At 45.1% G+C, this 13,101-nt stretch overlaps 1 protein-coding gene across 1 annotated transcript in view; it reads left to right on the forward strand.

Moving 5' to 3' along the window:
* Positions 1 to 2,189: 2,189 nt before the first annotated feature.
* acvr2ba (activin A receptor type 2Ba) overlaps positions 2,190 to 13,101 on the forward strand; it is a gene marked incomplete at both ends in the record, with an annotated part of 33,351 nt that continues 22,439 nt past the window's right edge. The window contains 1 exon segment of the mRNA XM_080020552.1: positions 2,190 to 2,241. Coding sequence (XP_079876678.1) covers positions 2,190 to 2,241 — 52 coding nt within the window.

The raw sequence follows: 13,101 nt of genomic DNA on the forward strand, positions 1-13,101 counted from the left end.
AACCTCCCCGTAGGAAATGCTCCGTTTTGTTAAGAAAGCCGCCAAATCCTCTGTTCTGTACAGGACAAACACATTTTCCACACAGATGAATACATTTTAATGTTCACAAGTTGAGGGAAGCCAGCTCTCATCAATAGTCTCTGTACGCGTTTTTCCCCCCCGACCTGAGAGGAAAAACTTAAAAAAGAAATGTGACGGTGAAGGGAGGAAAGCTTGAGAAAGGACCTGATGGACTCATTCGATTCGAAGACAACTCATGATATCGTAGGTGAAGAGTGGCCAGATGTGGTCGCCAATAACCCTTCAATGCTAATTTGTCTTTGCATTCCTGTGGATTATATGGATTCCACTTCATTCGTCTAAAGTGGAATCCACATAATCCACAGGAAGGGAAAGACAAATTATCATTGAAGTGCTTTACAGAGAGGGAGATATTCATAGCCACGAAGGCCAGCAGGGCGTGCGTCTTAAAAAAATGCAGGCCAGAATTCTCGCCAGAATGTGAGTGTGGTTGAAGGATAAGCCTTTTTAAAATGATTTTGGCTGTGTCTACACTAACTTAACAGACCAATAACAGGAAGTTGTGCCTCTTCCCAATGGCACCCAACTGGCAACTACAACACTATGCTCTAGATGTACTACAGCAATTGCAAAAAGTAGTTCTACTGTAAATACAATGTAATATTGCTATTATTCAAAACATGTAAAATACAAATAAAAAAACTCTAATGCAAGTTCCCCATTTTCAAAACTGAGATTTTTTTACGGTTAAACATTTTCCCCAAGGAGCTGCGGCATAGCATTATGTTTCTCAACAGAGAAGCAGTTATAAAAAAATATTTAAATTTTTTTTAATATATTATAAATGATGGAAAACAATGTTTTACAATGGCCAGGGGTGAAAATAGCAGTCATTCCAAGTAGCAGCTGGTCCACATCATTCTGACCCGCTGTGATTTAAACTGAATTGGCACACAGCCTGCAACATTACGGCCACACTATAATTTAAGCCCTCAATGTAAAAAAGAAAATTGAAAATGATTCAAACTGTTAAATAATTTCATTGGAGGAAATCTGATCCATTGAATTGTGTACGTCAAAAGTATTTAATTTGTTTGTTACAGCCTAATTATTCCAGAGGCATTGCCAAACACACATAGAAACACACCCTTGTGGGGTCCCTGCTTTCGGCTCCATTTAACCTTGGAGCGCTATTTCATGTTGACCATATTATTTAATGACACTGTATTTATGTATCCAGGAACGTACTTGCTGTGTAGTAATAATAGAACAGTATGATTATAATTGTAATTATTATTAAAATATTTATTATTATTATTATTATTATTATTACTATTATTATCATCATCATCATCATCATCATCATATCAATAAGAATCATAATAACAATAATAATGACAATAACAACAACAACAGCAACAACAACAACAATAATAATAATAATAATAATAATAATAATAATAATAATAATAATAATATGGTCAACATACTATCTACTATCAGTGGATTTCTCCCCTCTCTCTTTCGCCCCTCTCCCTGCGCCTTTGTATTTAAACATCCGGGGCCTCTCTCCCTCCCTCTCTCTCCCTCTCTCTCCCCCTCTCTCTCTCTCTCTCTCTCCCTCTCTCCCTCCCTCTCTCTCCCTCCCTCTCTCTCGGTCTCTCTCAGAAGCCATTTTGGACTCAGTTCAGCTTTCTTGCACCAGGCGCTCGGACCCTGTCTGTCCCCGCTCACTGGCCGGAGAGGGTTACGCGCGGCGCGGGCAAGAGAGAAGAGAGAGACACACGCGGACGCTCCAACCGTCTTGTTTTTGCGGTGTTAGTACCTCCACCGGCGGGATTGATCCATCCATTTAAAACTTATTTTCTTTTTATTCTGGTGCATTTTTTTTTTTGGGGGGGGGGGGGGGGGGTCGGCCGGGTCTGCTTGTGGCTGGACACATACATACATACATACTTACATGCACACACATGCATGCACACACACACACACACACACACACACACAGCAACACACATGCACACATGCACACGCACACACACACAAAAGCCACTGGACAACGACAGGCCTGCCTTTTGCACGCTCCGGGTCCCTTTAAAAATCTATATATATTTTTTAAATGTTTGACGCGGAACGGAGCGGATCTGGAGCTGTGAACTAGAGGGAATATGTTGGTGTGCTGGCTGACTTCTGCACTGCTGCTGGGAACTTTGTGTGCAGGTAGGAACGACCCGCTCCGGCACTTTGCAAATGTTGTAACGTTTAATAAAAGCTGCGGGGAAACTTGGCTGCGGATCCGGGTGCGCGGCCGAGGCATTGTGCACCCACATGGACTCTGATCTCCAATGCATAATAGTGGGTTTTGTTGAAATGAAGCGGAATTGCACTTGTTTGTCCCTTTCCACGGCGGCAGTAGGATTTGCGGATTTAGGCGTGTGTGTGTGTGTGTGTGTGTGTGTGTGTGTGTGTGTGTATTTATTACGTGTGTGAGTGCATGTATTACGTGTGCGTGCGTGTGTGTGTGTGTGTGTGCGCGCGCGCGGGGCGTGCATGGCGTTCCCATTGTCTGCTCACGCAGATCGATAATCAATATCTGCAACTGAGATGATTCCAGCCTTAAGAAAACACACCCCGTGCGTGTGTGTTTTTTTTTTTTTTTTTTTTTTTTATTTTGACGCGCGCATCCGCGTTTTTCGGTGCCTGATTTCGGTGCCACCGTGGGAGGCGGCATGAATGGAGCGTCCCGGTGCGACGCGCGGTCATGTGGCCTCGGTAGTAGGTGGAAAAATACGCTACACATTCACACACGCGCACGCACGCGTCATCATTGGCGTGCGCGTCCGCGATCTTTCGGTTGTAACCTTGAATAACACCAGCAGCCTGCGGGGTGTGGAGAGATTCTGCAGGAAATTAACAAAGAAAATGCCTCGGATCAATACACAACAAGGAGGATGCCGGCCACCCACTCACGCCACACACACACACACACACACACACACACACACACACACACACGCGCGCGCGCGCGCTCGTTTTCTGTCTCACATGCACGCACACTGGCCAGATTTAGGCAATCTGATGGCAGCACTTGTAGGGGCCCTTGACAGCTGGCAGCTATGATATTAATTTGACATTTGCCATGTTTTTTCCGCCCCTCTGTTGAAATGATCAGCTTTGATTCTGCTCAGGATGTGAATCCGGAACTATTTAAAGGCATATGTGTGTATGAAGTCAAATTTTAGCTCTGAAACCCTCATACCAGCTCCACAAACCAGCTGGTATTTGACTAAGCTGTCCTCTGACAGACTGTTTCAATGCACGTGTCTAGTTTTGGACACAGCACAGTGTTGAAATGAGCACATTTGAACAAGTGCAAAACATATATTCAAATACCAGGGTGTCCTCAAAATGTCGATTCTACATAGACGTCTTTAAAAGTCAATAAATAGTCTTACATTTTAATTTATAAGGTCTTAATTTCAACATGAACATCAATGTCTGATCCATCCATGGATTTCTTTTTGGTCAAATCTAGTCTCATTGTTCTGCATCACAGTCAACATTTCTGATGTTATAAAAGCCTGACCTTACCTCCATTCTAACCTGCTACACTTACCTGACAAACCCGACTTTATTGATTAAGAGAGAGAGAGATGTTTTGTCAAAAGATCAATCTTAAATGTGATTAAGGTTTGTCTGTCCGATACCTGCACACTTTGCATACTAATATCTGCTATTTCAATGGAATAATATGGGATTTTCTCACCAGCATTTGGCAAAAAACTGTTACCAGAGACATAGATATTTCTCATGTTTAATAACAACTCTGCTACCGGAGCTACTGGTGTTATTGCTGCTATTAACAACAGTGAAAATGTTGATGAATGAATTGGTCAATCAATCAATCAAGCAATCAGTCCATCCGTCGGGTTATGCTCTTCAGCATGAATGAAGGAAAAGCAGATGAAAACAATGGTTGCTGATTCGAGTTCTGTCTGCTAAACCCCTCAATTGGTCAGAAGAAGCCACTCAGTGTCCCCCAGTACAGTACTGTGGTTGTGCCGGGCGGCTCTCGGGTCTGAATGTATTTAAGGTGAGAAAAAGAGAGGATTATTGAAAGTCATACAAAAAAAGATGATCAGATATGGAATTTGATATAGGAACAGTAAATAAAGTAAGAATCGGTCACATTCAACTCACGCACTTTGTCCTTTTAAAATTGGTGTCTAGTGTGCATAGTACAAACACACTACAGACTCTGTTTAACTAATTCCCTTTCTATTCGTGTGTGTGTGTGTGTGTGTGTGTGTGTGTGTGTGTGTGTGTGTGTGTGTGTGTGTGTGTGTGTGTGTGTGTGTGTGTGTGTGTGTGTGTGTGTGTGTGTGTGTGTGTGTGTGTGTGTGTGTGTGTGTGTGTGTGTGTGTGTGTGTGTGTGTGTGTGTGTTTGAGTCAGGCTGGTTTATTGCATTGTCTGTGAAAACAGCTCGGAAGTCAGCTCGGAAAAAAAGCTGCACTCACACTAGTGTTGTGCATCAGTGTGTGTGTGTGTGTGTGTGTGTGTGTGTGTGTGTGTGTGTGTGTGTGTGTGTGTGTGTGTGTGTGAGAGAGAGACATGGATTGGTATGTGTTTGTCTGTGAAATTAAGCCTTGTTTAAATGTATTTAGAACCAAAACTCCCTCTAACCATCTGGCTCTCAGGAGTTTGTGTGTGTGTGTGTGTGTGTGTGTGTGTGTGTTTGCGTGTGTGTGTTTGCGTGTGTGTGTTTGCGTGTGTGCGTGTGTGTGTGTGTGTGTGTGTGTGTGTGTGTGTGTGTGTGTGTGTGTGTGTGTAAAGGTCACAGCAGTCACGAGGCCGTCAGGATTGTCGATAAAATTGTGATGAGCATAAATATGATTTTTTTCCTAACAATTATTAAGTATCGCGGCAGCCAGTGCTCAAACGCCGCTTCGATTCTTTTTATGTCACGGCTGACATTTAAAAACGGAATGAAATGTTTAAATACTGCGTGTCGGCCACTTTTCCACCATTATACTTCATTATTTGTATTTCGGAGCTACATAAGCCGCGACACGGCGGTACGCATGTTTGTGGGTTTTTTTTGTTTTTTTTTCCACGCTTTCCCTGAGAGGGGTTATATTTGTGTTAGGTATGTGTTTCATTTCATCCCGTTTTCATTATTCCCTTTGTTTGCCGCGCTTTGTAAAGTGAAAATTAATTATGGATACGCCAACTCTGCCAACTCTGGTGTTTGGAACTGTTACATCGCTAAGCGCTTGAAAACAATCACAGAAATGATGGGAAGTAGTTATTTCTCCCACCGCTGTTTCTACTACTACTAGTAGTATATAGTGCGGTAATGAGGAGCTGGTGTTGAGGAATCTGGTGGTGTAGCCAGAAGGCCGGCAGTCCAGGCATCTCCCTAAGTAGGCCTGGCTGTCTGGCCCTCGATATTCGATGAGGAGGGGGGTACGTGCGTGTGCGTGTGTGTGCGTGTGTGTGTGTGTGTGTGTGTGTGTGTGTGTGTGTGTTGGGAGGGGTGGTCAGGCTGGCTGTAGCTGGAGGCAGGATTTAAAGAGCCAGTGTGTGTTTTTTAGGACTCCCCTACGATTGATGACATTGGGTCAAGAGGGAGTGGGGGGAGGGGAGAGAAAGGGGAAAGAAAGAAAGAAAGAAAATAAAGAAAGAAAGAAAATGGGGGAAGAAGTAGAAGAAGGGGGAGGAGGAGGGCGAGGAGAGGAGGGGAGGTCAAGAGCAGACCAGTGGGGAAAAGGGGAAGAGGGGTTGATTTAGAAGCTGGGTCCTAAATGGCCTAGATCTGAATTGCCTGATGAGCGCTGGATTTATCATCCTGAACGGGTTTAAAATGGAAGCTGCGGCGGCCTCGGGCGTCCCACCCCCCTTTATTAAATGGGAAAAAAAAGGAAAAACTCAAGAGCAAGTTGTGGTAAATCAAGGCAACCCTCCAGAGTGCAGCAGTATTTGGAATTTTTCATTGAATCAAGTTTGATTCCAGAATAGAGAACACTGCTCGGATAGCGATTAATTGTCATACAAATAATTCCGATTAGTTGACTTTGTTTATTTCATAGCGCTCTCAGATTATACAATTCTAACATTTTAGTAATACACACCCACCATATGAAGAGGAGCCATTGGAAGTTTGGGTTGCAAGTTCATTTGCTTCAACCCAACCAGTGTCAATGCACCATATTCTAACATTGGTTTCAACATTCCCCTGAAATTTGGATGGAAACCTGATGGCGAAACGATTTTCCAAAACGATCGCGATCAGCTCCAATAATTTGCGATCACTGTGGACATCTTTCCAACCGATAGCCCTGCCTTCCCCAAAGTGTGGAGGATTACGAGGACACTGTGAAATTTAATCAGCTCTGGTCTTTGTGATATCAAAACGGAGAGGCCTGACCCTCTGGAGGAAAAAAAAGTTATTAGCGTGATGCGGTAAATAAAAAGCACCTCCTCTCTGAGTTCAAGGAGTTTAAAAGTGAGCGAGCAGCTCACACAGCGAGCGTCGATGAGATGACGTCTCAAGGACGACCCACTGCCCTTGTGGAAAACAAAGGCGGAGAAGGGGGCGTTATTAGTTCTTTTCTTTTATTTCGATTTAAGGTTTCAATGGCTGTTCATATTTCTAATGTGTGTTATGACCCTCGGGCGAGTGGAGCCCTTCAAAATTCAGTCGTGAAATATGAATTCACCGTAAGCCAAACTGTTGGATCCTGGAAACATTCTTTGCGGTGGCCTCAATGTGTCGTGCACGCAGACATCACACCTTCAGCGGTGACACGTCCTGTCAAAGTGCTCTTTAGCAAGGCAGTAGGACCCTACATCTGTCACATGCAAGTCAGACGGCAGCTATTTTGATTTCCAGGGTAATTTCCAGGGCTTGGAAAGTGGAAACGAACAATATTTTACAAAATCATAAACAAAAACCTAATCATATGTCATTCTTCCAGAATATAAATATTATTTTGAAAACTCTATAACTGGTTATTATTGTTATTATTATTATTATTATTATTATTATTATTATTATTTGTTCTGTGTACAGTTTAATAAAGGTTAAGGTTAATAAAATCCAAAAGAAATGTCCAGTAGCCAACTAGTAGTAGCCAACAGCAACCAACACAAATTCATGGTATTGTACGAAAGTCAAAAAGAGCTGTATTTCAACGTTTTTACGTTGAGGGAGGAACTCTGGAACAGAAACGTGAGGCGCAATATCCGTTTTTAAAGCCCTGGTCTGCTCCATCAGCGTTCGCAAAAACCGTCATGGAGCTTCAACACCCCCATGAAATGCAGTGTCCATCGAAGGGGACTGTCCGGGAAAATGCCATTGTAATCCAAGTCCCCCGTCCAAAATAGTGACTGATAGTGAAATAGTGAAATCGCAGAGCCTCGGGACATACACGTGTTTTTGCTACTGTCCCGCAATTACTTAAAGCTCCGCTCCCGCATTGACATGTATTATTATGGGCTGTAGATTTAGCGACGGCCCCTCGGTCATCGCGTTCCTTCCTCTGAAATATTTTTATAGCTCGGCTGACCTGCTTTTTGCAGCAATCGATACATACGTACCAGAGATGGGGAGGGGGGCGGTGGTGGTGGTGGTGGGGTCTGTGTAATCTTTTATAACTCCTCCCGTCCTCACCCCTCCTTCTCTCTCTCGCTACCTCTCTCTCTCTCTCTCTTCCTCTATCTCGGTGCTCAGGGCGAGCCACGCTGTGCCTCCTTTGTGCTGTGCGATAAACGGCAGAGATGGATAGCCACATGTTAGAAAAATGGCCTCCTTAGGAAGGAGCCGCACCTTATTCCATAAAAAAAAAAATGATTTCCCGTGTGTGATGTGGGTGCAAAACCTTTCCTGATACCTACCGCAGATTACATTTTTACATAAACCAGTTTACGCCTTTGGAAAATCCTGGTGATTCACAGCTCGTACCTGGAGGAAGTGGCGAAGCAGCGGCGTTTGCGATCATGATCCTTATTTTTATTTCTGGCGTGTGTGTGTGTGTGTGTGTGTGTGTGTGTGTGTGTGTGTGTGTGTGTGTGTGTGTGTGTGTGTGTGTGTGTGTGTGTGTGTGTGTGTGTGTGTGTGTGTGTGTGTGTGTGTGTGTGTGTGTGTGTGTGTGTGTGTGTGTGTGTGTGTGTGTGTGTGTGTTCAACTATTGATGTTTTCACAAGATATTTACACTCGATCATTAGTAATGTGGATGTTATGATCAAGGAAGTAAAAACATTGTTTTGAACAGTCTATGACGTTCGGAAAACCGCAGTACTTCACTCTAATGCTGTCTTAAAGACAACATTTAACGAAATCGATATTACGATAACCAAAATCCCAGACGATATAAGTCTCAAATCACAATATCAATATTATGACAATAAACCGTATCAAGCGGCAGCAGTCGAAGACTGTGGCTTTACTACAACCATTTCATTGAGTGATTTGCCATCGTCCCGATTTAAAAAAAGACAAAAGTCTTATTGGTTTACGACATATTCCTCATTTGGATTTCATTTATCATTGATTCAAGATTCAAGATTCAAGATTTTTTATTTGTCACATACATATACATACTTCCATACATATATGCAGTGAAATGGAGAACATTGGAGAACAATCAGATTTATTTCCATGTGTTATATACAGTATGTTGGTATGTGAGTATTCATGTGTGATTGTCTCTGTAGAACATGACATGTCACGACGGCGGAAATGCGCCCGTCGTGTTTGGGCCCTGGCGGCCTCTGCGGCCCCCCCGAGACTCGTGCGTAATCTGCTTAGTCGGTGGAATAACGCACCACAACGGCAACTCACGTTAAGTAGCCCGGCACAGCTGGAGCCCTGTCCTTAAAAGCTGCAGTAAATGAACATGTTTTGGTCTTTTTTTTTTTTTCCTTTTCTTCTGAGGCATTTATCCAAAAAAATGGGGGGTGGTTACAGAAGCAGCGTGGCCGGCCCCGGTGGGAAAACAGCCCCGAACCCTCTGCTCTCCACCCGCTGAGCTACGCGGGGAAACCCAGTGCGGCGCAGCACCAGCCCGAAAACACAGGGCTGCGCTCTCTGGCGGCAGCCTCCGTCCGACCTCGGGGCGAGGAACGGGAACGGTAAAAAAGTTTCGAAAAGGGTCTGAGGAGCCGTCGGGGGGCAAACTGTGGAGAAGTCGAAATAACTCGGCTCGTGTTGTTGTGTGAACACTGGCAGTTTCCATAATAATGGAACAGTTATGAAATAGTAAATATGCCCTGGAAGACACATTCTTCCAAGGAAACTAAAAATAAAGTGGAAATAAAAATAGGATGATAGAACGAAAGCGACAAAGAGAGAGCGGGGGAGAAAGGGAGGGAGAGAAAGAGGGAGGTAGGGAGAGAGAAGGAGACGGAGGGAGAGAGGGAGACAGAGGAAGATAGAGAGAGGGGGGGAGAGGAAAATAGAGAGAGCGAGGGAGAGAGGGAGGGAGAGAGAAAGGGAGGGATGGAGAGAGAGGGAGACAGAGGAAGATAGAGGGAGGGGGGGAGAAAGGGAGGGAAGGAGTAGGAGAGGAAGAGAGAGAGGGAGGAAGGGAGAGAAAGAGGGAGGAAGGGAGAGAAAAAAGACTTGGCAACCCACAACTTTAAAACTGTTCTGGCAAAAGTCATCATCTCACACACACACACACACAAGACTTGACGGCTGCCAGCTCACTACTATGCGGCAGCCGATTGGTTTGTGTGTGTTGAATCCTGAGTAATTTACTACGGGCGTGGGTCAACCACAACACACGCACGCACACACACACACACACACACGCACGCACGCGGTTGCAGCATCAAACAAGATCATTCAGCCAGTCGGTCAAAACAGCCAGTCAGTCAAACAGAGAGGTTGTCAATCTGCCAGTCATCCGATCAGACAGTCACAGTGTGTGTGTGTGTGTGTGTGTGTGTGTGTGCGTGTGTGCGTGCGTGCGTGCGTGCGTGCGTGCGTGCGTGCGTGCGTGCGTGCGTGCGCGCGCGTGTGCACGTGTGTGGTGTTAAGTGCTGTAGTTTTCCCTGTATTAGTGTCGCCCGCCTGCTCCTCCGCCACCAGAATGTGAGGGATTTGTTCTCTAAATTTGTTCTCGGCTGTCATAGAGATTGGGGCGGATTGATACGAAAATAACTCCTGCAATTAGGTGATGATCTGGCATGAGGGAAGATCATTACGTCATAGCCTGGATCGGTTTGAGCTGACCGCCATAGTTTTTTAAAATAGGCGATAAACAGAATGTGAATTCGGTGCGTTTCCATCAGTTGGGTTCAGGCAAATTAACCGGCTACCTAAATGTTTGTGTTCCGATGTTCAATGTTGATAAATGTCTCTTCTTCGTAATATGTGTGTTATTACGCGATTACACACTTATTTTAGACAGGCCATCACATCTGACATACTACTTTTCTACATTTTATTTTCTCGACCATGTGTGTTTTCACCCGTGGTTGATTTAGCGTTTCAACATGGGGTTTTCTCTTTTTTCTTTTTTTTGGGGGGGGGTGTGGGAGGGGTGTCAGCCAATCACCTCCGGGGGAGGGTGGGGCTCTATCAAATCAATGCTTCTGATTGTATTCTGATCGGTGCCGTGTCACGTATCCAATGACAATTTTAATGCAGGTTTATTTTCTTGTTTGGGATTGGGGGGAAAATGATGGACGACGCCCTGAACCCGGTCAAGGCAAGACGAGGGCAGGACGTGGGCAGTGCAAAGTGCGTTACACAACGCAATAAAACACATTATAAAAAATAGTTTATAAAATATAAACATATATAAAAGTAAAGCGATTCAGCTTGTTCAGCATCAAGGGCAGATCAGCTGACCTTCTTTATTGACACTGACTTTTTTTTCGCAACGTTAACGCATCTATCGCAAATTCTGTATAAATTTGTGTTCTTTTCAGATGGATAACACGACCAAGTATTTGGTTAAATTGGAAAAAAAAAAAACGATCACATTTTTTCAATTTCCCCAGACGGTTCCTCGTTGAAGGGGCGACCAAAGCAAGCAGAAGAACAATATTAAACCAAACATACTAGACCAGCCACCACATGTAAATGAAAAAACACATAATGACAGTCACACCAGTGCTAAACAAATAGTATTTATTTAGCGTTAAGTATTCTTCAACAGAGAATTACTAACTAGTTTGCAGGTTGAAAGTGCCATTGTTGGGTTGAAGTGACCATTCTATGCATGGACTGGTTTTGGAGCGTTGGTGGTAAGTGGTTTTAGCAGCTCGGGCAGATGGGACTGGGGGGGGCTTTACTGGGAGGGAGGGTGGGAGGTCTGGAGGTCTGGTTCCTCCTCCCTCGCTCCTCCTCCCTCTACCTCTCTCTCTCTCTCTCTGTCGCCCTCTCTTTCTGGGATTGATGACTCTCGAGGTCATAGACTGCCCCCTCTCTCTCCAGCCCTCCCCTCCCTCTCCGCCTCTCTTGCGCTCTCCCCCACCTCCACCATGCTCATTCGCTTCACCCTCTGTCCCCTGAGGACCTGTGGAATGTCTCTCTCTCTTTCTCTCTCTCTCTCTCTTTCTTTCTCTGTCTCTCTCTCTTTCGTTGTCTCCCGCTCTATTCCTCTCTCCTTCGGCTCCTTCCACTGCCATTGTGTATCTATTTTGTTATTTTTCATTTACAGCCATTCTGCCTCTTAGTATTTATCTCTCTCTCTCTCTCACTCTCTCTCTCTCGTCCCATACCCCTCGTTCTCTGGAGCCTTCTCTCCCTTAGTGGCGATTTATCTTAAGAGTAAGGGGCCCTGTCTGGAACTGTGTGTGTGTGTGTGTGTGTGTGTGTGTGTGTGTGTGTGTGTGTGTGTGTGTGTGTGTGTGTGTGTGTGTGTGTGTGTGTGTGTGTGTGTGTGTGTGTGTGTGTGTGTGTGTGTGTGTGTGTGTGTGTGTGTGTGTGTGTGTGTGTGTGTGTGTGTGTGTGCGCGCGCGCGTGCGCGTGTCTTGTCTGGTCGTCTTGAGATGACGGGGGCAGATGTTGTCTGGACAACGCCCAGCCCCAACCACCCACCCACAGTCCCCCACTGACTAAAAACTCAATATATTGATCCAGCGTCATCGATACCTTCAAGGTGATCGGTGTTTTGAAGCAGAGAGACAAACATATTTATTTTTCAACTACTGTATAGTGTGCACCTTTTCTGTCTCCTCTCTTGCCTCATTGTTGTAGTGATTCGAGCAGTGAGCACACACACATGCTCTCACACACACACACACACACACACACACACACACAGTCCGGTGGGCCCCTCTGCATTGTGGGTCAAATCTATTGTCTGTGGCCCTTTCTGCTGTCAAGGCAGGCCAGACCATGATTGATGGCACTCATCGACTGTGTGTGTGTGTGTGTGTGTGTGTGTGTGTGTGTGTGTGTGTGTGTGTGTGTGTGTGTGTGTGTGTGTGTGTGTGTGTGTGTGTGTGTGTGTGTGTGTGTGTGTGTGTGTGTGTGTGTGTGTGTGTGTGTGTGTGTGTGTGTGTGTGTGTGTGTGTGTGTGTTCTCCTCTTTGTTTGACTAGTTTTATATTTTGGGTGTGATAATACTACTCAGACAGAGCGGGTGACGGAGGTCAAACCCGTGGCTCATTAGCAGCAGTGCACTCACTCTAATCAGTTACACAACAAGAGAACCCCGCTCTTTTCCTTTTCTCCTCCCCTCTCCTCGTCTCCTCCTCTCATTCTTTCCAGTTGCAGCTGCGTTACTCACTGCGTTTTGCCAATACCTAAAAATTGAGGTTTGTCCGTGTGTTTGTGTCTATTTGGGATTATAGCCGGCGAAAAGCCAGGACTGCGAGGAGAGAGAGAAGGAAAGAGAGAGAGAGGGAGAGAGAGAGAGAGAGAGAGATAAAAGGTAGAGAAGGGGAAGGGATGGAAAGAGGTAAGACATGAAGAGGGAGGTGGAGAGGGAGGATGGAGCGTCTCCGGTGGATCTGGATGATTATGTGTTATTCAACACGTGGTCCGGGGACCCCCAGCGGCCCTTCAAGAGGTTCCGGGGGGAGCCCAGCAAAATGATTAACAGTTGAATTTCACCACGGAGC

Source organism: Zeus faber (assembly GCF_960531495.2).
Source record: "Zeus faber genome assembly, chromosome: 19".
NCBI classification, from domain to species: Eukaryota; Metazoa; Chordata; class Actinopteri; order Zeiformes; family Zeidae; genus Zeus; species Zeus faber.